Source organism: Caloenas nicobarica, chromosome Z, assembly GCF_036013445.1.
Source record: "Caloenas nicobarica isolate bCalNic1 chromosome Z, bCalNic1.hap1, whole genome shotgun sequence".
Taxonomy (NCBI): domain Eukaryota; kingdom Metazoa; phylum Chordata; class Aves; order Columbiformes; family Columbidae; genus Caloenas; species Caloenas nicobarica.
Window position 1 is genome coordinate 48,757,671 of NC_088284.1, and position 23,960 is coordinate 48,781,630.

General features: G+C 36.0%; 1 protein-coding gene across 1 annotated transcript in view; it reads left to right on the forward strand.

Moving 5' to 3' along the window:
• SPTLC1 (serine palmitoyltransferase long chain base subunit 1) overlaps nucleotides 1-12,630 on the forward strand; it is a 39,957-nt gene extending 27,327 nt beyond the window's left edge. The window contains exons 10-15 of the mRNA XM_065657108.1: nucleotides 747-842; nucleotides 1,178-1,274; nucleotides 2,556-2,610; nucleotides 7,262-7,379; nucleotides 8,241-8,314; nucleotides 8,795-12,630. Coding sequence (XP_065513180.1) covers nucleotides 747-842; nucleotides 1,178-1,274; nucleotides 2,556-2,610; nucleotides 7,262-7,379; nucleotides 8,241-8,314; nucleotides 8,795-8,888 — 534 coding nt within the window. The 3' untranslated portion in view covers nucleotides 8,889-12,630. The remainder of the gene's footprint in view (nucleotides 1-746; nucleotides 843-1,177; nucleotides 1,275-2,555; nucleotides 2,611-7,261; nucleotides 7,380-8,240; nucleotides 8,315-8,794) is intronic.
• Nucleotides 12,631-23,960: the final 11,330 nt, after the last annotated feature.

Genomic DNA, 23,960 nt, shown 5'->3' on the forward strand with positions numbered 1-23,960 from the left:
AGTTCAGCTTGGAAGTGAAATATCAAATTCTGAGAATTCATTCAGTCTTCTGTTATTTCCTATTGTTTTCATTGTAGGTGTCTTGATACCAAATGTGGAAAATAGAAAAATGAATGTTAAACAGCTTTAGAAAAGTAAACAAACAGTGCTACCATGGTGCTTGTCAAGTGCCATCTGATTAATTTTCTTCTATGTTAAATTCATTTACAAACATAATCTTTCAGTGTTGTCTGCTCAGAATGGGAATTTGTAGCAGTGGTCATCAGTGTGTGTTACAGAGCCTGGCAAAAAATGTTTGCAACTAACAAGTGAAATAAGACAACTGTGTCTCCAAGGTTAACATTCTCATTTAACTAGACTTATGCTCAGTTTTGATCACATTCTAACTCCTACTGGCTGCAGTGGGACTAATTACATTCTTAAAGCATGCTGTCACAGTGCTCTGAGGAATTGTCACCTGTATCTTTATAAATTGTTTTTTCTGTTTATATTCTTCACATTGCAATGCCTGGAAAAGAGTGATCCTATGTAAACAGCTACAGATCCAGAGATCTCAATTTCTCAAGTCCTCTTGTATTGCTTAAAATCGTTATTTCAATTGTAGCTTCATTTTAATATGTAATAGTTTGGTGGATCTTCTCTAGTATTGATAATAATATGAAACAAGATACATCTTTAATAGATTTATCTTACAGTCTTTATGTACTCAAAAACATCTGTTAATAACTTGTTAATTTAACTGGCAGATTGATGATATAGATCTTATTAGTGCAAACATGGAAAACTCACTGGCTTCTATTGGAGGATTTTGCTGTGGAAGATCTTTTATTATTGACCATCAGGTAAGCCAGGTCTCGTTTTTATATGGTATGGCAGGATTAATTAATTAGAAATAAGATTTAGTTAATAATATCAATTTGCAAGGAGTGTTATGATATAAGTTGTATGCAACATTTGATTCTATACAGAAACTGTTCGGTTCTGTGAAATATTGTAGGTGGATTGGAGACCTACTTTAAATCCTCCATGAACCTAGAAGTGTGGAGGAGAGGTTGTTTAAATGTACATGAATTAACTTTTAAAACATTGTCTATACTGCTATAAACAAAAAAGTGATATTTTTGTTTGTTTGTTGGTTTTGGTTTTTGTTGTTGTTGTTTTCCCTTTCCCCCCACAGCGATTGTCTGGTCAAGGCTACTGCTTTTCTGCATCCCTACCTCCTTTGTTAGCTGCTGCTGCTATTGAGGCTCTGAATATTATGGAAGATAATCCAGGTACTTAAATCAGGAAAATCATATTCTTTAGTCTTTCTTCACCCAAAATTCATTGAGAGAAGTATGAGTTACTTCAATTCCTCACCTGTTTAGTCTTCTAAGTCCTTTCTCTTTCAGCTAATTAATTTTACATGCATGATTTTTTTCTTCATCTAATGCTTTTATTCTTTAGTGTTTCCTCCACTTCTTCCAGATGAAAATGGGAGAGTTAGATGGGGCTAGGAGGGACAGAGATGGTTATCACTAAGCAAGTAAGAAATTATTATTCTGCTTTGTAGACTAGTGATATGCTTCTTCCTTGAAAACAAATTCCTTCAAGACAAATGGAGCAAGGACAAGTTAAAGAGAAACAAACAAGAATGTATTTCCTCAGGACTGAACAAGCCTTTCCTTTCCGCTTGCACTACATAATTTTTTTTTTTCTCCAAGTAAGCATCCAGGCAAGAATCTCAGGAATGATTATGCTGCAAACATCTGCAGTTTTGGCAGGACCAAGTACAGGACCTTTGGATAAAGCTGGCAGGCAGGAGTTTCTGCTCTAGGAGTCAGATAGTTGCCCTTGTTGCTGGAATCTAAGAGACATTTCTTGGCAGGGGATGGAGGAGGTAAGAAGCATATGAGAAGGACAAAATTGGCCAAATCTGTGTGAATTTGGTTTTAACCTTCATTAGCGTCAACAGACTTGAGAACGTCTGCAGAGAGGTGCAGTATTTAATTTGTCACAACTAAATAAAAACTACTGGGTAGCCCACACCTAGTCCTTGGAAGCTAAATAAATGAAAGAAAAAATTGAATAAGTTATGGGACTGTTAGCTGTAGTGGAGAGTCAACCTTTACTGAGGAAAAGAACCAAGGTTTGCAGATCCAGGAGTCAAGGTTCCCTGTTTAAGAATCTGCAGTGACTTGGTGAAAAGAGCAAGGAACGGAGTCTGCATGGCTATAGATATTTTATAGATATAAATAAGCCGGACCTGCCCTTTCAATCCCGTTACCAAGTGTTTGTGTCATCCTTTCCGTATGATCATGAACCAATGCAGCTGAAGTAACGAGATAAAGGCAAGTAATGCATTTGTCAGATCTTTAAAGCCTGTCATTTCCTGGCAGAAATGTGAATCAGGAACATTATGAAGAGTAGTGAAAAGATTTAGTACTTCAATAGATATGTATATCTTAGTTTTCCTTCCAAATGCTTTTTTAAAAGTTTTATACTTACAGAAATGTAATATAGAAACAGGATATCTAAGCCTTTTCCTTTGTTTTTGTGTATGTATGTGTGTGTAGACATTTTTCAGACTCTCCGGGCTAAATGCGAACGAATTCACAAAGCTTTACAGGGGTAAGTGTGTCTGTTGGTGTTTTTCTGACTGTTGTTGATTTGACCATGCCTCCATAATGCCAGCTGTAAAGAACTCCCCTTGCCCAAATCTGTTTCTGGCTTTAGAGATACTTAGACTGTGATATGTATGCTAAATAATGTATGTCTTAAACAAAGGAAGTCATTCTTTCCCAGCTGTCTCTGTTATGCTACTAAGAAGAGTCCAAGTTTTTAAAATCCCTGTACAAATATGGAAATGAGATTATACCTTAATGCTAGTGAGAATGTTTGCAAGCCCTTACACATTTAAGTCTTCAGGAGAGCGTGATAGCTTTAAATGGTACGAGGTGTTGATAAGCATTTTGAAAAAAAAAAAAAAGTTTAAGTAAAACCATTTGGGGTGTAGCTTAGCAGATGGTCTTTCAGACAACTCAGTGCATCTTGCAATCACTTTTAGTACAATATCGTTCTTACATATGAGACTCGAATGGCGACTAGTAAGAGAAAGTATTCATTATTCTAGAGGCACATAGAAAATTCCTAGAATTTATCTGAAAAATCAGGATTGTGTTTAAAAGTTCCTAACACTATCCTGTTTTAAAAGATGGCTATCCTGAGTAATAGCTTTTTTTCCTGACAGGTTTTGATACTAAAAAATATAGAAATTACTGTGAGTATTCAACAGCTATTTAATATGCAGAATAGATATTTGGTTGGTATTTTACAAATAATTTTCTCCAAAAGTTTTCTGTTATGTATTACAGAAGTGAATAATGTTTAAACACACACACAAAATCTGTAATGCACAATTTATTATACTAGCTGATTTTTGTAGTATTAGTCAGTTTAGTTGATAATTATAAATATGTTTAAAATATGGGAAAAAAATAGAAGGAAAAATTGACAACCTTTGACTCGTTAATATTCAGGACAAACCAGAAGTGAATAAGTCATGGCTGGTACTTTTCTATCCTGTGACTGATCCTACTTTTTCACTTAAATCCAGTGATTAGCATAGTCACAAATCAACAAGTAGGCAAAATACCTGAGTGTCTGTAATAGGACTTTTGTATTTTTGCCTTGTGGAAAACAATGTAGTAATGTAGAGGCCCCAAAAAATTGCAAAATAAATAGTTCTTCTAGGTCATACAGGAAAGAACTTGAAAGATGTAACAGCACCAGGGACCTGGGAAGCCCTGTAGCATGAAAATTATCCTAACAATTGCATAAAGCAACATCAGAGGGAAGATTTGAATTAATATTTGCAGGGTCCAGTGTGTTGTTTTTTCTTTCAATTAATGACCACACTAGAAAAAGTGTGTGATTTTTGGAAAAGAAGGCAAAGTTTTCAGAAAAAGCTTTTTTTAATACTGCGGCATTAAATACACTCATCTTCCCTGCCTAACCGTGGCTGCTGCTTGACTACAGTTCTTTACAGTGCTCTCACTATGATAGAGTGGAACTAGCTGTTGGTTTAAAAGAGTGTTAAATGGTGGTAGAACTGTACACAGAGAAAGTGGGAAAGAATACACAGCTTTTCTCCTTTCTCATGATAGAACAAATACAATGAGAGGGACAAATTAGAAGTAAAGGAAGTCTTTATTTTGGCCAAAGTGTCACTAACCCATGAAGTTTACGACTTGATATATAAGGACTAATGCATAATTAGCGTTCAAAAAATGTTGGTCTTTATATGGACAATGTTGGGGGAAGAAACCATAGTGTTGTAAGTTAGAGGAGTATCTGGTGTTCATTCTTGTTCTGGGTATAAGCCAAGTGCTGGTTTGTGGGAGAAATGGAAGAATTCTTCTGAATCGTGCATAGAAGTACTTTCTTATTGTCTGTGTCGGTTTATAAAATATATGAAAATGCAATAAAAGATGGGATGATTAACAGAAATTAGGAATATTCTTAACTTTCTTAACAATCTTAGATAAAGGAGATTTCTGTCTTGTATTTAAAAATATGCAGTGTCTTAGTGAACAGAAACAAAGAAGCTCTCTTGCAGGGAGACAGGATGGGTGGGACAGAATTTTGTGGTTTTTTAAAAAGCATGACAGTAGTAGGTAGTATTCCATGAGTATTTCATTACTTATTGCATATTCTATACATGGCTTAGAATTTTCCAATAAAGCCAGTTTTTGCAGAAAAGCAGATTTGTTTTTAAATATTTTCCCTTCCATAGAAACTTGACATTTTTTCAATGAGACCTCATTCTAGTTTTCTGTTAGCAAAATTGAGAAAAAAATGTTACGGTGTTCAGGGCAGCCCAGCTACACAGGGTTCCCTACTGCCAAGAACCTGGTCCTGCCACTCAGTTCTGCAGCCCAGCCTTGTAGCTGTGATGTGGAGGGCTGTGAGGAGGTTGCTCCCCAAGGCTATGTCCATCCTGGTGCATTAACATCAGGAAGCATTTCTGGGTGCTGGATCCCAATTGTCTACTCTGTGAAACTGTTGGAGTGATGCGTGGTGTGGGTTTGGCCCAGGCCAAACAGTGCTGTTTGTAAGATCTCCTGGATATGGTACTAGAGTTGGCATGAGCCAGGAGATGTTCCCAGTGGTCAGTTTGGATATGGCCACCCTGACATGGTGACTCAGATTTTAAAAGTATGGATGTGAGTCATTCCCATTCACCACAGGGCCAAAGAACAGTCCAAGGCATATTTAATTTACTAATATAGAACTATCCTTAAAAGGAGCACTGGAGTTCAGGAGGCTAGTTTTGTTCCTTTGTTACTTCAAAATCAGATCTTTCAGGATTCTCTCTCTTTTGTGTGGAATTTTTTTTTGAAAATGAAACTTTCCCAGCATTTCTTAGGAAAGTGAATTCTGATTCCAGGAATGTTACAGTGTGCATGCACTGGATTCTCAAGTACTTGTTGAATCCTAATTTGACAGAAGCTCAGAAAAACATAGTTAATACTTTACAGGAAAGGTAAGATATTGCCATCAGAAGGCCTCGTGTAAAACTCCTGGGTTTCTTCAAATAGTTGAGTAAGATGAATTATGTATTTCAGTATGCAACAGCTGTGACTAACAGAAAAAGTTCCAAGATGAAAATTAAGTTTGAAACTTGTAAGCAGCCTCTATGAGTAAGTGTATAGCAAATTCAAAGCATGCTGTTCAGGCAAACAGTTTGAATGGACGTGACACACAGCTTTCTTCCTACTCATCTTTTCTCATTAAATCTTTGGAGAGGGGCAGTTTATGATTATCTATTTCAATTAAAGAATTATGTCTGGTTTATAACTAGAAGCTAATACTGTGTCTCTCCAAACAAAACCTAATTGTTTTAGTAGCTTGTCTTAAACTCTGTTCTCCAGCAAATAGGTTTAAATTACAATGAAACTTCATCTGACTTCTAGTCTCCCTGCTTGTAGAATGCTGCTTCTCAGGAGTCAGGTCGCTCCTAGGGAATGTAACTAAGAATGGATATGTTGTACAGCTATACTGTGTATTGTCTTTCTATCTTGTAGCTGGATGTTGAAGTGCTTTTCCTTGTCCTTCCTGTTACCAAATGTTGTATCCCCAATCCCTAGATATGCATGCAGCAGTGACACAAATGCAGTGTGTGTACTTGTATATTAAAGAAATCGCCTGTTTGGTTAGGTTTCAAGTGTAGGTGAATGACACCAGAATGTTTGCAATTTTGTTTGCTAGAGTATAATTTTATTTTTTCAAAGTTGTAATTTATTTCAGTGTGTTTGTAGTACCAGTTGTCTCTCCTGAAGGCTCCAGTTCTGCTGTTTATGGATTTAACATCTCTTCTGCTCTCACTGGGTCTTGAACTTTGTAAAAATAGAAAACTCATTTGAAAATGAGGGTATACATTTACAATGCATGGGAAGCAAGCTCATCAAAGTCAGGAAATCAAAATTACGGCTAATGGTGGACATGTGTTTATGGGAGCTGTTAATTTTGGAGACCAAAGTTCTTGCTTGGATATTGGATACAGTTTTTTGGAGGGGAATAACTAAGTCCATAATATGATGATATGAAGTGTCAGGACAATGAACAATCAAATGTTAATAATTTTTGACAACCAAATGTCTACTATTCAATCAAATTCTAGGAACCCAATTAACAGCTGTCCCCATGTACAGATGTGAGAGCAATTCTAATGTAACTAGTTTTAGAGGAGCTGCTTACTACATGACAGATGATGTTGTAAAGGTGTTCTACAGGAAACAGTTGAAAATCAGAAGTCTTGCCAAAAACATAAACCGTGTTTCTTCTTCCTATGTTATAGATGGATTAAAAGATTTATTATTGTTTATTTTCTTAATACAGATTCCAAAGGCTTGACTTAGCTAGCTGCATTTCTATAAGCAACATACAGGCCTGACACTAACATTTCTACTACATCTTTGTAGGGATCCTTTCATGATTTCTGAATCATTAATCATATTTGCAAAAGGATGAGTAACTATTATTACACAGACTTGCTGAAACTACATTTAATAAACTCCTTAGAGACATTCACTTGATAATTGGTATTATCTTTTACCTATTGTAAGCTGAAATGTGCGTATCTTTTGTCTGCATTAGTATTAGTAAAGTGAAATATCTCTCTCTTCTCTCTTACCACATAGAAAGGGGAAACACTGCTATCTGGAACTTTAACACGTGTGTTCAAGTAGGATGTGCATTAAAGGCTTTTTATTTGTTTTAGGATTTCTGGCTTAAAAGTAGTGGGAGAATCTTTTTCTCCAGCATTGCACCTACAGTTGGAAAAAAGCTGTGGATCTCGAGAAGATGATGTGAAGTTACTCAAAAGAGTTGTGGATTATGTAAGTGTCCCCACAACAATTAAAATATATCATTGCCTTCGAATGTGAGTAATGAAGTGCCTATGGGTATGGAGGCTTGTTGGATAACTTGTTGGAGCTGCAAGAAACTCAGTTTCTTTTCTGGCTGTAGGGCTACATTAAAGACCATCTTCCAACCATTTATTGCTTCAGATTATTAGTTCTGTTGCACTGGGTTAAAATATATATTAGATATTTTACTTCAGAAAATAATTATTTGCTTTTATGTGCTTCAAAACTCAAGTTAAATTGGCATATAAAACTGTTGCTAGGAAAACTTCTCCAATTTCATAAAAATAACGGCTATTGTTTGAACAGAGTTCCGGTTTAACCAGTTGAGGTCTAGTTTTCTGTAATTTTGTGCGTTTGAGTCCATGAACTGGGTCTTTTTGTGTGAAGCATCTCATGTTTTGTATGTCGTATTTTTTCTATCTTCAATATACATTGGTTCTCTTTCTCCCACATGAAGGAGATGAAGGTTGATGAGGAAGTTTTATATTTCAAGCGGCAGGTAAACAAGACTACACAACAAAAAGAAACTCTGAAGTTGATTTCCTTGAAAATATGCTTAAGTATGATTTAATAGCCTACTTAATACAGCATTTTTGTCTGATTACTTGGAGAGGGAAGCTAAAGAAACTACATGCTGACCTGTTTTATGTGTTTATGCTGTATCAAAATCAGAGGTGATTTTGCACAACCTTCAAAACCTCCATTTGGGAAGGAAATTAAAGTTATTCTGACATCAAATTCATAAAAGTTAGTTATGTGTATTTGGTGATCAAAAGGATATGCCATCAGAAGTTCCCAGATTGACGACTACTGTATGTTCTTTATTTGTAGTGCATGAATAGTGGTATTGCATTAACTCAGGCCCGCTATCTGGAGAAAGAAGAAAAATGTCTTCCTCCGCCCAGGTTAGTAGAAAGTCAATACATTATTTCATTTTATTGAATGTGACACTTTATCTCTTTTCATACGATGATGGGGTTTTGTTCGGTAGGCTTGATTGAATAATTGGTCCTGTAAAGCCGGGAAAGGCTCCATTTTGAGGTATATTTTCAGTCGCTGTTACAGGATGCTAATACCCTGAAATAACTGTATCAAAACTACCTAAATCTCAGTGATCAGCATGTTGCCTGTTGCCAGGCACATTTCCATTATCTGCACATCTGCAGTTGAAAAAGGTAACAATCAAATTTCAGGGGGAGGGAAGAGAGGGCAGGAAGTAGTCTGACCTTTTCTGTTTAGTCTTGTCTTGTTCCTGGTTGAATTTGAGTTGATAATAATTTCCCTAGAGTTAGTGATCTTAATGTGTTGAAATTAGTACAAGAAAAGTCTAAAGCTGAAGGCAAGGAGTAAAGTTTACCATGTATGTTCTGTTTTTCTTTTTCTAGTATTCGAGTAGTGATAACAGTGGAACAAACAGAACAAGAACTGGACAAAGCTGCATCACTTCTTAAGGAAGCTGCACAGTCTGTCTTGAATTAGACTGCTGTTCTGAATTTCGCTTTCCCAAATTATCAGGACAAGTGTTTTACACTGTATAGTGACTTCAGATATTCAGGTTCTTCCACTAATGGCATTGAAACCTGACTAACACAATTTTTCCAGAATGCTACAAATGCAGTGAGGGGAAGAGTGCTGAATTTTGGAACTGGTGAATGACACAGTGTACTTGCAATTCAAACTCTGCCATTTACTAGCATTCCTTAAAAGGGGATAACTCTTCCCTAAGTTGCATCTTGAAAAGTTTTAAATTTATTTCTTCAAAACCTGAAATGTTTTAAAAAATGTATATGAACATTCAGCTTTCACCAAAAACGTCTAAAATGTATCATTTTCTCTGCGTATTCTCAGAATTTAGGAACTTCAAATAAATTTCAAAGGATTATTCCTCCCCACTACCCCCAAATGAAGATAGGCTGTTCCTAATATGCCAAAAGGGAGAAAATAACACATTAAGAGTTAATTTTGTGCTATATTATATCATTTATTATTGAATTATAGGAGGAACTTCAGTTCTTCTTTGTTTCTATCTTTCTGTAACCATTTTTTGAAACTAATTTTTACAAATGCCTGGCCAGAGAATTGCATTATCTAAATGGTAAATTTGTATTAAATACTATTTGCTTCCTGCATTTAATACATAATTATATGCATCTTTGATATTATGGGTGAGGTTTTTCATACAATTAACTTTAAAACATCTAAACTGAAACCTCTGAATTGTGAAACTGGTGTAATTCCATTGCAGTGTGTTCAGTCAGGGGGGTTTTGCACCAGTCTTGAAGACAAGTCATAAGCAGCATGAAGAATGAACCAAGATTTTGAAACATCAACTAAATACTTAGCTTAGTCACACTACTTTGAAGCACTAAAATGGTGTGTGCTAAGTTTTATCTCTAAACAGATATACCTTAGAGGGGAATACTCACAGATAGCTAATAAGTGTTTAGGTGGTACAAATACTACTGAAATACAATGCAATACATGCACATAGACCCCCAATTTAATTAGATAGCAATACGTGGAGGTTATGCTGTTAGGATTTTCAGTAAGAACATGTAGACATTACACTGATGGACCCATTACACCAATCAGAGGAAGCTGGTAAGGAAGAATGACAGTAAGCTGTATCTTTTTATAAAATAAAAACTGTAGCTATGTATTTCAGGTTTCACTTTGAAAATGCCTGTTTAAAAACTTTGTATTCTGCCTGATCTGTATTCTGGGTTGTTTTGTACTTATGTACCTTTTTGGTTGCTGCTACAAGGACTACAGGACTATTTTTGAGAAACATCATTCTTTAAATAAAAGGTTAATCATGTTTGATTCAGATTTTTACTTGTCATATAATTAGATTTTGTAGCATGATCAACCATATTTTTTTGAATATTCTGCATCAGATCAGCATAGTCTGTGTTGCCTCTTTCAGTTCATAGTGACTGTGCTGGCTTTCAAAACTTCTCGCTAGCAAATATTCAGATAAACCAGCTGAAGTTGTGCTGGGGCACTTCTGTGAGTATTGCTTGACTATCCAAAATAGTCAAATCATTATCTGTGCAATGTAGAGAAGCATTCATCCCCATGTGAAAAGAGTATTCCTGTTGCACTGACATTTAAGTTTTTCTCTAACAGTGAGTAAAAAAAGCCTGTGAGAAGCCAACAATTTAACAGAGAAAAAATGTGGGGAAGGAAGATGATTCCCATTTTACAGACTGGAACTGCAGTGCAGAACAATCAACATTCTCAAGATCTTCAGAGATTGTGAGAAATGGAAATTAAAACTTATCGCTATACTTGGAGCTTGTGAGCCATTTTTGGTTTGATAATTGAAACTTGAATATTCAAGTAAACTCAAGCGTTTGATGTATGAGCTGGGAACAGATGAGGTACTTAGATTCCAGTGCAGCATAATGAATGGTTTGGGGGTTCAAGGTAAACCAGTGAAGGTAACCAAATAACCAATTAGCATTGAAATAGTAGGTTGCAGAATCTACAGTCACTTCTTGCGTTTTGTTTTGGAGTATCTGCAAATGGGGGAAATTTTTTATTGGCACTTTTGAGAACTAGCAACATTCTTTGGATACATGGGTTTGTTTTGTTGCTTCGGGGGTTTGGTTGGTTGGGTTGAGTTTTATTGTTGTTATGTTTGGGTTTTGTTTGTTTGGTTTGGTTTTTGGTGGTTTTTTGCTTTAAAATGAAGTGATAGTACCTAAATTGACAGGAGCAGAGTGGAATTTCTGGCAGTTTCAAGGCTGTGACTAAGTGGTTCTGATGAAACAACAGTTCAAGTATGTTGCTAAGAGGTACTGTCATCTTGTTCATTTGGCAAACACATACCCAGCATTAAAACATCAGTAAAGTGGCCTTTGTTTGTTTTTTACAAGAATATAGAAAATAAGGCTTTAGATCCCACTATAGTGAGCACATTATGGTTGATAGCAGTTGGAGTACTGTTGTAGTGAGTGTTTTACTGACAGGTTATATACACAGTCTCTGAGAAATTAAGACGCTTATGAGATGTAGCTGGCGGAGAAAGATATCCCTGGCCAGTTTAAGCATGTCTGGCACTCTTCATTTTGGCTTTTTTGATAAATGTCTCTGACATGGCAAGCAGATGAAGAGAAGGATGGCTCTGGGGAAAAAAATTGGTTGGGGTTGGGAAGACAGCAGGTGATTCTGGTTAAACTTTTGACATTAAAAAATCAGAAGCCTGCTAAGGTGCTTAAGTTCTCAGTGCTCTAGGCTGATAAATATACGAACAAGTCTGGTTTAGTTGCTTTGTGGTTATGTTTGGACGAAGCAGGACTTTTTCATCCATTTCTTTAGATATGGGAACGAGACTGGGGTCTTAATAAATAAATGGAAAGCTGTTCAGCAGGATCCTGTGAGGTGAATCAAATGCATAAGGGCCTTATCCCAATCTTCAAAGTTGCTATTGTAAATAAATATCTGTATTCTTAATTTTAATTCAACTGATTTTATGTGTTTTGCTCTGCCAGCTATTTGGAACAGAGTTTCAGATAAGTGGAAGCATCAGAATAATAAATAGTGATCAAAAATAAATGTTTGGGGTTTTTTTGTGAAGGATTAGTATTTGATAGTTGAGAACGAATACATTTTAAGTGTAATAAGGTGGCCATTTACTGAAATTGTCCTGGTGAAAGCAGTTGTTTGCAATATGTGGGGACTGGGATGGACTGGAAATAATTTATATTTTGAAGGCATTTTGGCTTGAAGAAGCATGTCTATGTGAGATATATATATATATTATTTTTTTTAACAAAGAGATCTATTTTCCATGAGTATTTAAAAATAATTGTTTGGTTTTTGCATAGGTTCATTGTTTTTAGAGCAAAACCTACAGATGCCTTTTCTGTTTATTATAGTAATCATTATTTTTGGATACGAGGTGAAGTGCATAAGGAGAGTATTAAGAAAAAGAGAGAGGTATGGCTGAATAACTTTGATTTTTTTTCTTTTTTTTTTCCCCACTTTTGAAATATGATCCCAGTCCCTGCACATAATGGTGTACTGTCTCCTTTCTGTCACTCCATCTGGACTTTATTATTTTAAAACAGGGTTGTGGAGTGCTGGCATTCGCTGATCTATGAAGCTGCTACCGCGACAGTGTCTTGCATCTTAAGATGACTCAAGAAATGTACATGAGCTGTAAATGCTGCTTAAACAGAGGAAATATTTACAACTAACACAAAACATTTGTACATTAAACTGTTTCAGTGTCCTAATAAAAGGAAGTGTCTGGATAACATTTCTTGTGTTTCTGTGTTCTTTGGCAGTTCTCATGCTAATAAGATATTAGACTTATTCTGTCTTTTTGTTGATGGATTTTTAAGATTTTAGTTTCCTGTCCAGTGTGTGCTAGGTCATTGCAAAATATGCATAATAAAAGTCACATAAACAAATCAGCTGAGCTGAAGATTGCTGGAAGTATCTATCAATGAAGGATAGTTCTCTACATGACCACTTTCTAGTACTTAGGTAGCAGATGCTTAAGGGGAACTGCTGCTGGAAGCTAGATACTCAGCCAGATACAGTTTTGCTGTGACTAAGTGTAGAATTTCTGATGTATCAACAAACTCTTGAGGCCAGATGAAATATGCCCTGGCTTTGGAGACCTTTACGGAAGAAAATACTGCAGTCTTGCCTACCATGCTGTATGTGTAAGATTTCTCTTTACCCCTGTTATAGAAGGTGTTACCACCTGACTCTGCATGCTCTTTGGATAACTTAGCTGCATTTTCCAGCAGGGGATCCAGCATTGTCAAAACCCAATAAGTAACAGAGTCAGAGGGAAAACTGCAGATTGGAAATGCGTAATCTAGTGGTTTAACTTGGATTTGATGCAGGCCAAAAATGAGAGCATTTGGGGACATTACTAGCAGAGATGTCATTACCACGTAAAAGAACGAATCCTGTCTGCGATTGCGGTTTTCCAGTACTTGCAGGGCATCTGCAAAGAGGGCAGAGGCTACTTCTTCACAAGGAGCTATATGAAGAAGAGAAGGGGCAGTAGGTATAAGTTGTACCAGGAAAGGTTTCATATTGACATAAAGAATATTTTTCCAGTGACTGACTGTTCTTCTCACTGTAAAACAACCTCTCCAAGGATGTGGTGGAGCCCTCATTACAGGAGGATTTCAAGACACGACTGGACGGGGTGCTGGCTAATCTCATCTAAGCTTCCTTTCCCATGAAAGGTTGGACCAGATGATCTTTTGAGGTCCCTTCCAATCTGGGATGTTCTGTGATTCTGTAGTTCTATGATTATAACTCCAGACAGGAAGTGGCAATAATTTTTGACACACTAGTCAAAATTGGGTTTCTTTCGGAGCAAACCCTTTGTTGATTACCAAAGAATGTCACAGTAAGCATTGAGGGGAATACATGAGAAAGAATTTAAACTCCGTGCATTACAATAAGTGCACATTAAACTGATTTTAAAGAGAGAGGATTAAAAAAAGTGATACAACAGTAGCACTTCTTGACAATCTGAGAGGTGGATGTGACTCCTTATCATTTTTCAGTGGTTTGGACTTTTTGTGTTCTTTTACATAACAAGATAGTGAAACGGCTGTGCTGTACAGTTAATTGCTGAAAGATCAAACATTAAATTTTTCGTTTCAACTTTATCCAGCATAGTATTTTTTTATAAACTAGCTTCAGTTGTGTTTATCATGTTTCTACTGAGTAAAGTTTTGCTTTTGTGTCAATGGTGAATGTGAACTTTAATTACATAATCTAGACAGACTATGATACCCCTTACCATTGTACACACCCTTTAGATTTAAAATCTGAGAGTACTTAAGTGGCCTTTAAAGTAGCTGCTATGGAATGCTCGATGGCAACAAAATTATTATTTATGCTGATATGGAATATTCAATGGTAACAAAATTACTATATGGCTGTTCAGGTAGACTATTTTATTGGTGGAAAGACTATAGGTCTAATTTTGATCCATCCTTAGATTTCCATGGTAAAGCTACACACAAAGGATTGCTAGGAAGCAGTAGTCAGCATTTGTCCCTATAAATTTCCTAACTTTTTCATGGTTGAAAGAACTACACAGAAGTTAAGCCATAGTCATGATTGTATACAGATTGTTTTACTGAAATGTGCTGACTTTTGAACTTTGTTGATAAACATATTTTAAATACTTTAATTGCTTATACTTAAATTAATAATTTTAAATTGTTTAATGATTTTAAAAGATCAGAACTTTTAAATGAGTTGCTCTTTTGTCTTGAAGCTTTTGCTATTTCCTGCACCTTTGTTTTCCAGTCATCTTCCTACTTTTTTTTTTTCCTTCATTTTCTAGGATAGCCACCAAAAATAAATGCATTGTTAGTTGCTTAAGAATTACTTCAACAGTGGAAGTGTTTGGTATACAGTAGACCTTGTTATAGCGATTATGTTCACATTTCATAAATACAGAGGCATGTTGCTGTTGTCTGACTGGGTGGGAGGCAAGTGATGTGCAGAAAGTTGCATTAATCTGGAGGTTTAATACGATGGTACCAATTAATTTGATTTATTAGGCAATGATGCCAGTGAAAATGCAATGACTCTGTTTCAGTCTGGTTCCAGTGCTCATCTGTTCCTTGATGCATAGTGTTGGTGAATGCTGTGCAATTTACTATGCACGAATATTTGAGGTTTGAAGCATGAGTTAAAATCTGGAGAAACACATAATGACTCAAGTGTCAGTGATCACCTTGAAGTACAGAAGGCCAGTTCTGTCATTTTAGTAACTTTTTACTATTTGAAACCGTAGAATTAAGTGTGGGTAAGATATCACAGCTGCAGTATCAGACATGCTGGAGTTACAGGTCAAAAACAGAAACATTTTTTGAATGCTATGAGGTGAAGAAAAAAAGATCGTGATTTTTTTAAAAAAGGTGTAATTTGGTAATATTTGAGGGGCCCTCCATTTGAACATGAAACATAAAGTGCTCATTAAGTGCTGGTTAAGAGTAATAAGATACAAGAATGCAAAGTGCTACAGTGGAGTTGCAATGGAGAAAAACAACTACAGGATCCTAGCTATCACTAGTAATTAGACTAGGTTACAGAAGTTAACTATCACCAGAATTGTTGCTCATCCATTGTTGGTCCACCCAAGTCTAGGGAGTAACAATGCACATTGGAGAATGGCGAGCTTGGTTCTGAATGCTGGAAATTGTTGCATATCAGGAGCTGTTTGTGTTTGCAAGAAAAAAATAGTGATAGTGACTCACCTCACTGCAAAATTAGATGCAACTGAGAAATCATGAGAAACTAGCGAATGAAGTTATAGATTTCCTTTGCAACCTGAGGGAAGAGTTCAATGTGTGATAACAAAGGGAGTTTACTGTGTATCCACACATATTCCTGTAAATACTTTTGTTGTGTTGGGCTAAGGAAAGAGTTGAAAACAGCCATGTGAAAACAAACAACAGTTCTGATCAGAGCTAAGAGATGGTATCAAATGGCAAAGTTTGAACAAATTTTAGTTTAGGCTACTTCAACCCTTAAAATTTAAAAAAAAAAAAAAAAAAAAAGGAGTTCGGCATATGTGTACTGCTTTGACCACAGAGATTCTTTGTGCAGCCAGCAGGGCAAAAGAAAGGTGTAGTAAGCTGACTCATGGGTGAAGGAGTTCTTGTTGTCACAGATGGAAAAATGGGAGCAACATTTTACTATGGAACTGTCGAAGGGCAGCATGAAACTTGTACAATGTCAAATCTGTTTAGCATTTGAGTATTTTACTTGATGACTGCAGGGCCTGACACAGCCCTTATTCCAGAAAACAAGGGCAGCTTCAGAAGAGTCCTATACTGCTAGTATACACCTTTGTGTGTGTGTTTATCATCCCTTAAGGTAGTATTGATGAATTCGAGGAGAGAAGTGAAAGAAGAGCATCTTGCTGTGGAAGCAGACTGTGTTCTAGCTGCTGTGTCTCTGTTCAGTAGGATATACCCCAAAAAACCACTGATTAATCCTGCTCTCTTCACAGACATCACAGTATTGCTTTTGCCAGGCACTAATGGCAAAGAGAGAAGTTTGAAACATCTTTGTTACCATTGACACTGGAACAGCAACTTCTAGACCGATGGATAACTTTAAGTGCTCATATGTTAGCCCAGAGAATCCAGAGGTGAAAGAGGGTTAATTTTCATGTTTTCTCGAAAGATCCAGGTGTGGATCCTGTGTTATTATCACTTTTCATGTGAATTATCCACTGCCTTAACATTATGATGTAATTCCTGAAGTTCATGCAAGAGCAAGCTAGGTTTCTCAGATAGCACAGGAGCATCATGCTGTGCTTCCCAACAGTCTCAGGATGTATGAGCCCCTTATTACTTGCAGTTCCCTGTCTATTTCTTTTTGTAAATGTAAATTGTTTTAAATATAGATTTTTTTCTAAGAACTACCTTAAACTGTGGAATGTTCCTGAGCAGAAATCAAGGGACCTACTATACCCTTGAAGACAGGCTACATGAATTCACATAGAAGTACTCAAATTAACTAGCTTGTTTTCTTGGCTGCTGAATAATTATGTTGATGATGTTTCCCACTTAGAGGCACTCAAATGTCTAGGCAGTATGCTCAGCAGCTAGTATAAATATTTTGGTGTGGTCAGCTGAAATTACTCATTTTCATAAATCCTGCAGCCACTTGAAATGTCTCAACTAGTCAGAGATGACTGGAATGGAAATATATATTATTACATTGATGTGGTGTTTGTTATCCTTCCCATGGTACAGACGATTAGGAAAAGCGCTCTGCGGCAGAGAGAATATGTTTCCTTTGTTAAAGGAAAATATTTCACTGCTTCTGGCAAGTAAAAATAAATAGAAAAGTATATTTTTTGTGTATATGAGAGAGAAAATATGGCTTTCTTTTTACTCACTTGTATCTCAAGTTTTTCTTATACCATTATACACAATATGAATGACCTCCTATGCAAAAACATGTTTAGCATTGAAGAAAGTGCAGTTAAAACTCCACCTGCCATTAATAAGCAGCTGCTTTCTGAAGACATATGTATATTAATATGTATATTTCTTTTAGAGATGTGCAAAAAGAAGAACATAATCTTGCGGGTTTTCGAAAGCTGAAATTTCTGATTTTTAAGCTCAACCTCAGGTATGTAGGTTTGCCAGAGGAATCTTCTGCAAGCAATTGCAGAGATCTAGCAAGCTGTCAGTTCAGTCATAAAGTGAAAGAGAAGCTTTTAAATCTAGATTTTTTTCTTAGTATTTATGTTCATTCAAAATTATAGGATTTGTGTTTAAATTCTGAAAATAAACTAGTCTGTTTAACATTAGCTTTTAATTTGTGCTTAAGCTTGAAGTACTAATAAGTACCAAGTTTTTCATTAGCATGGGAGACTCCTTAAAACGCAACATGCGGGAGTGTTTTGACATTTTGAAAGAGAGTTAGACTTCATAGTTCTTTTATGTACGACCACATGAAGCGGGATAATGGAAAGTACTTGACCCATACCTGTGCTGTTACCTTTACAATTCAGATACTGGAGCACTGTTTCTGTCTGACATAGGAGTACTGCTATGCAGAGTTTGCGAAGAGTTGATAGGATAGTTTGTGGCAGAACTGCATGAAACTGTGGTAATTTGGATGTTTTTTGGTTTTGTTTTTTTAATTAGACAGAAACATCTTACTTGTTTCCAGTGTTAGCCAGGTAAGTCCTCTGGTTTCAGTACTGTAGACAGCATTTAAATCATTAGGTATCCCAGGCAAGTTTGGTACTCCGCATAATGATAATACTACGAGTATGTAGAATACGTGCCTCATGGAAATGAGATTGTTGGTTTCTAATGAAGTCATGGTTTCACTGACTTTGTTAATTTATTACTGCTAATATTTGCCCCACAGAGGAAGTAAACTAGTGACCTTATTTTGTGCATAAATTATTGGGTTTGATCTGTTCATACGTCCTTTTAGCCAGATAAACCATATACAACCCCGATATTCTAGGATTAGGGATTAGAGCATTTTTGTTGATAATCTGCTCCTAATCCAGCAACTGTAGCTAAAACCAATTGTGTTGAGTGTTAGTGTTGCCTTTTACCATCAGAATACAAATGTGTCTAATTCTGATTGAGAGATGTGAGCCATCTTGGCCAACTGTCCAATGCCCAGTCTCTAAGGGCCTACACAGCCTACTTGTTTCCTTTTCCTTCGGTTTTGGCCTGTTGCAGTTATGTGTAAATCTGAATTAGAACAGCTTTTCACTCAAGTAGGCAAACCTAGACTTACTTTTATGAGACTTGTCAAAAGCTAGTGAGATTCTTGAAGGATATGAGCAAGTTGGTGTTGAATATTTTGTTGAATCCTGTTGGTATTAAGTGCTGCATTGGTTGGCATGAGAACTGTAATGTGGGAGGCAACCATAGTATAACAGCTAGATCAAGAAAGCAATACTTCTACCCTCAGGCAGGTGGTTGTATTTTTGACCCAATATAGCTTCTTTAATCATTTAGCTACACAGCAGATCTGAGAAGGCTCCAGATGGAGGCTGAACCTACGACCCCCTGACATAAAAACATCTATGATACCAATTACACCATCTGTTGGTCATAAAACCACATTCTCTATCTTTTCTTGGCTCTTGTGTTATACAAAAGCTGAAGGGTGATATTTGGAGCTGTTCTAGTTTATCCATGCAATTTAATGCAGAACACATTTTCACAGAGAGGGAGAACAAAGCACAATAGCACTAAAGTTCAATTTACATTCTCAGTCAGTGAAAACAAAAATGAAAATAAAAAACAGTTGTCTGAGTCATTATTTATACCCAAACTATGGCTTCAATTGTAGTTTTTCGCAGTGCTTGTGATTTAAAAAAAAAACCTAAAGAACAACTTCTCCCACCACCACCACAGTTTCTGAGGGCCTGGATTTGAATGATCTGTAAAAATACAATTATAGCAGCATTGAGGTATACGCAGATCGCATTATTAGATGATGTGTGCCTAATTCTAACTTTTACCTTTATTTAGGGATTAGGGATTTGTGTTTGGGAATGTACAGTACCTATCTGAGTGTGGAGTATTGTTAAGCTGGAGACTCAACCAGTCCAATACACATACCCTGAGAACACCTCTGGATATAGGTCTCTCCTGTCCAAACTCCCTGATCAGCCTCGTGAAACTGGTGCTCTGAAATACTTAATAGACGTTGAAATTAGATCTCAAATGTTGTCCTCCTGTGGGTACAATGGTGGTTTACTGTCGTCATCAGAAATGACAATGGAATACTGAGGGCTGGGATATAAGGAATGATGTACTGAAATACAAGACGTCATGTGTTAGGGATAAATCTGATGGCATAGGTCCACCAAAGCAAGGAAACGAGAGAATGTGCATTACTGGTGCAGAATGGATAACTGCAGTGAGGTGAGTTTTACATCTTTTAGGAATATTCTGTTAATACAATAAAAATTTTATTTGTGGTGTTTGACTGCATTGTAGTAATGACATCTTATGGAAGCTGTATCATTAAATTCAGTGACTGCTTTTAAGCATATTGTCTAACTGGAAGAACAGTTTAGACACCTTTCTTACTATATGGTGGTGTTTTGATCAATAGTTGAAAAGACTAGAATGCTACTGCCACAAACAAGCATGACCTATTCATTCTGGTACTGTATCTGGTGATTGGTTCTGTGCTTCATGATCAGTGAAGTCCAGACAACATTACTTTTTAAGAAACCTTGTTATATAATACCCCCATTTAGCTGTCCAACACAAAAATAAATGTCTGCTATATTATGTAAGTGATCTAGGTATACAGTAGGAGGGGGAAATACTTCATAAAAGAAAGTCCAAAATCCCGACATCTCACTCATCCTTTTGTAACTGGCTTCCTAGGGCGAGAATAAAGCATTGAATAAAACACAGTTAAGTTTACTGTTAATACATTGTTGTTTTGTTATTGTCACTTCATCAATACTTTTTAAATAAACCATCTTCTTCTATCTTAAAAATAATACCTAATCCATACAAATGGAAGTGAAAGAGTTGAAAAATGAAATTGTGAAGTTTCTGCAGAATCTTTGTCATTGGTTAAACTGAGGAAAATATTTGAGTTTTCCATTTTGATTTATTTCTTTTGTGTACATCTCCATAGGGTTATACCACAAACTTGGCAAATATGAGTGGCTATGTTGAAGCCAAAAAGAGGAAATAGGTAAGTGCACACCAATCAGTAGGGTAGATAAAGTGACAAAAGCACAATTATAGATACACTTTTCTTCTGCCAGCAGAAGAATCGAGCATACTTTCACCAGAGCCTTTATCATTGGTTAATACTAACAATGTCCCCTAAAAAAAGTGATTTCCATGATTTATCATAGGATCTATACTCTGAAAAATAATACTGACTATGACTTATAATGGTAAAAATTATGTCTGTATTTTCTAAGTTCTCAGTTCAGCCTCAACTTTGTTGTATTCATCTTCATAAACAAATTTGGATACTTCAGTATTTGCTCATGTCTCTCAAAACCACTTGTCTGTCATGGTAGAATTTAACGTTTTATTGTGGTCACAGTTCTCCTTTTTTTTTTTTTTTAATACTTTGTGTTAACAATAATACCCATCTTGCTGTTTTTTAAAAAATTATCTTGGAAGAGATCTCAAAAGGCCTTATAGTCTGCTCTGATGAAGAATCAAGTACATATCAATAGTTGGTAGTAGGAGGATACTCTTGCTGATACTAGAAAACTTCTGCTGAACACAGTTAATAAAAGACCAACCACACTGGATCAGGATCTGTCTGCCCAGGAACTTGTTATCAAACTAGAGAACACCTGTAAGAAAGACTGCTTTACCTCAGTTAAGAGTATCATTTCTGTTTCTTAAGATCTTGATCTTAAACGTGCAAAAGGGCTCAACACCACAGAACTCTAATAGTCAAATCCTGTAGTGCTCATCTGATTTTTTTTTACTTAATGTCACCATAAATAATGCAAAATACATCTTACTATCTGAAATATCCTTCTTGTAGTTCATTCCATGTTTTGCAACATTGTACATTGTATATTAAGGTGTGCTCTTATGCTTCCACATCACATGTTAGAAGTAATGCAAATGAAGTTTGGCAGAGAAATCATCACTGCTTGAATAGAGAAGGAAGGTGGCGTTTCTGTTGTAGTTTGTTTTGTTTTGTAGATGAAGGCCCGTTCTCTGAAGCACAGACTGAAAGTCAAAGTGGTATGAATTTTCATATCCTGATCCAAGATGCAAGTTTTATTTCTCATACCATCACAATTTTTATAAAATTTTGGTCAATCTCCCCTTGGTTTTAGTTTTCTCACTTCCAAAAAGTGTTTACACAGCTTCTTTAAATTTGGGGTGCATATATGCACGTTTCCATAAGACTTTGAAAAACCTCTGAGCCAGTAAGTTGTGTAGTACAAAGCATTTATTATGAGGCAAATCTCTATTTTCAAGTCTTGTGTCTTTCACTTCTGTGCTGTGTAATTTACAGTAAAGCTTTAGATCTCTTTAGGAAACAACTGTTTCATCTGAACTCCTCCATAACTTCTGACAGACCTGTCCAAATATAGCGACATTGGTAGTAAAACTTTAAATAAATTTAAATATGGCAGGTTGTGAAGGTTGTGGTTATCAGTGTATGCGTTTTGGACAAAAAAGTCTCTTCTAAGGTTTACTAAAACCAAATAAACCTAAATGGAATAAAATTGGTAGAACTGTATTGTATAAATGTTAGTGTAAATATAGTCTTCATGGTGGAAAATAATGAAAGATGACCTGATAAACAGATATGTATTGGAAATTATTTTGCTAGTTGGCTATGCATTTTTCTCTAAGTTTAATCCCATTAGATCGCTCCAAGTATCCCTATATATGGTAGTCCTAAAAAATATTAACTGCGGTGTTTATTCCCTTTGTTGGAAGGTATGCGTGTTTTTGTTTATATAGAAGTTAGTTATATTACTTTTGTTAGGCATGTCTGATTAAAATTTGCCAAGAAGGTTGTAGAATAGTTCCCATGTGGATACCAAGTTTCTTTTTATAACATTTCAGATTTTATTGTTTCCATAAGTTTTCAACTTCATTCAATCCTTTGTTTCAAGTCTTCCCAACAAATTTTAGTTATGATTGTTCAAATCTTCTTTGTAATATATTGCATCAGATTTTAAAGCAAATGCTGACAGCAGCAGTATTATACCCAGCATACCAAGTGGATACCACATGGTTTGAATAACAGGCACCCCTGGTGAGGGTGGATCAAATCAAAATCCTTGCATAGTCATGTAAAATGCACTGATAGAAATCTGTCTTTAAATCTGCGTTTTTATTTAAAAATTGATTATTTTAGAGTTTATCCTTCCACTGATGCATAGATGTGATTCCCACTAATGCTAATGAAAGCTGGAAAAGCTACGTCTTCAAGTAGTCCTAGAAATCACCCCAGCCTTATATACCACTAAATAAGAAAAATGGACCCTGTAGAGTTCATTGTAGGCAACAGGAAGGCTAACATTAAGTTCTTAAACATCACAGTCCTTTGGTGTTACTGTCAATGCTAAAGACAAGATTTTTTTTTTTCAATTACGCCTTGGCCTGAAATTCTTAGCAACAGTTGCTGCCTTTCTGCTATTTAAAATATTAAAGCTGTAAACTAAAAGTGAACAGCAAAAGTTAAATTCCAGGAGTATCACTGGCATTACCTCATTTATGTTGTACACAAGAAATATATTTATGTTTTGGCTAAACTTTGGGGATTTTTGTTTGTTTGTTTTTTTCCTGACAACAAAATAACAGAAAATGTTATGAAACTGCAAATGGAAATGGAAACAGCAAGTAGACTGAATATATGCAGAACTCTGTTTAAGAACAATTATCTTCTCCTTATTGCACTGTTAATTCTGTCTTCTTCATTTTACTTTAACGGCATTGTTTCCAAATAATTTAAACAAAAAAAAAGGGGGGGGGGTTGGGATACTAGTGGTTGGTTGCATTAGAAGATCTTGTAAGATTATTTTAATAATATACACACATCAGTATAAAACAAACTCCGTGGTACATCATTAATAAAATATGCATAAGCCCAGTATACAATCTCCATGTTCTACGAGCTCAAGCTCTTGTTCACAAAGAAACTTCCATAATGACATTAGCATCCATGGCAAGCTGTAGGTTTCACATTCAGCCCCACTGGCAACAGTTATGCTAAAAATATTGCAGTTTTTCCCCCCATTTTACAGTGGAAAAAAATATATCTCATGGTTCCTTCCACCCAGATGTATTTATTCAGTTGTTTTTCTTTCTAGTGTCATGTGCAGCTCAGAAACGTTCTCATCCATTCTGGTTCATTTCAATGTGAGCAGCCCTGTACACTGTAAGTCACGATATAACAAAAGTCTCCTGACTCCTTTCATACCCATGCAAAACTCTATGCTGTATTTTCCCCCTTCCTGTCGAATCAAAAGCTATGTAAGTGTAGAAATGCAAAGTTTAAGCAGACCACCTTCTCTGCTTTCCTTGTTATCCACAACTGACA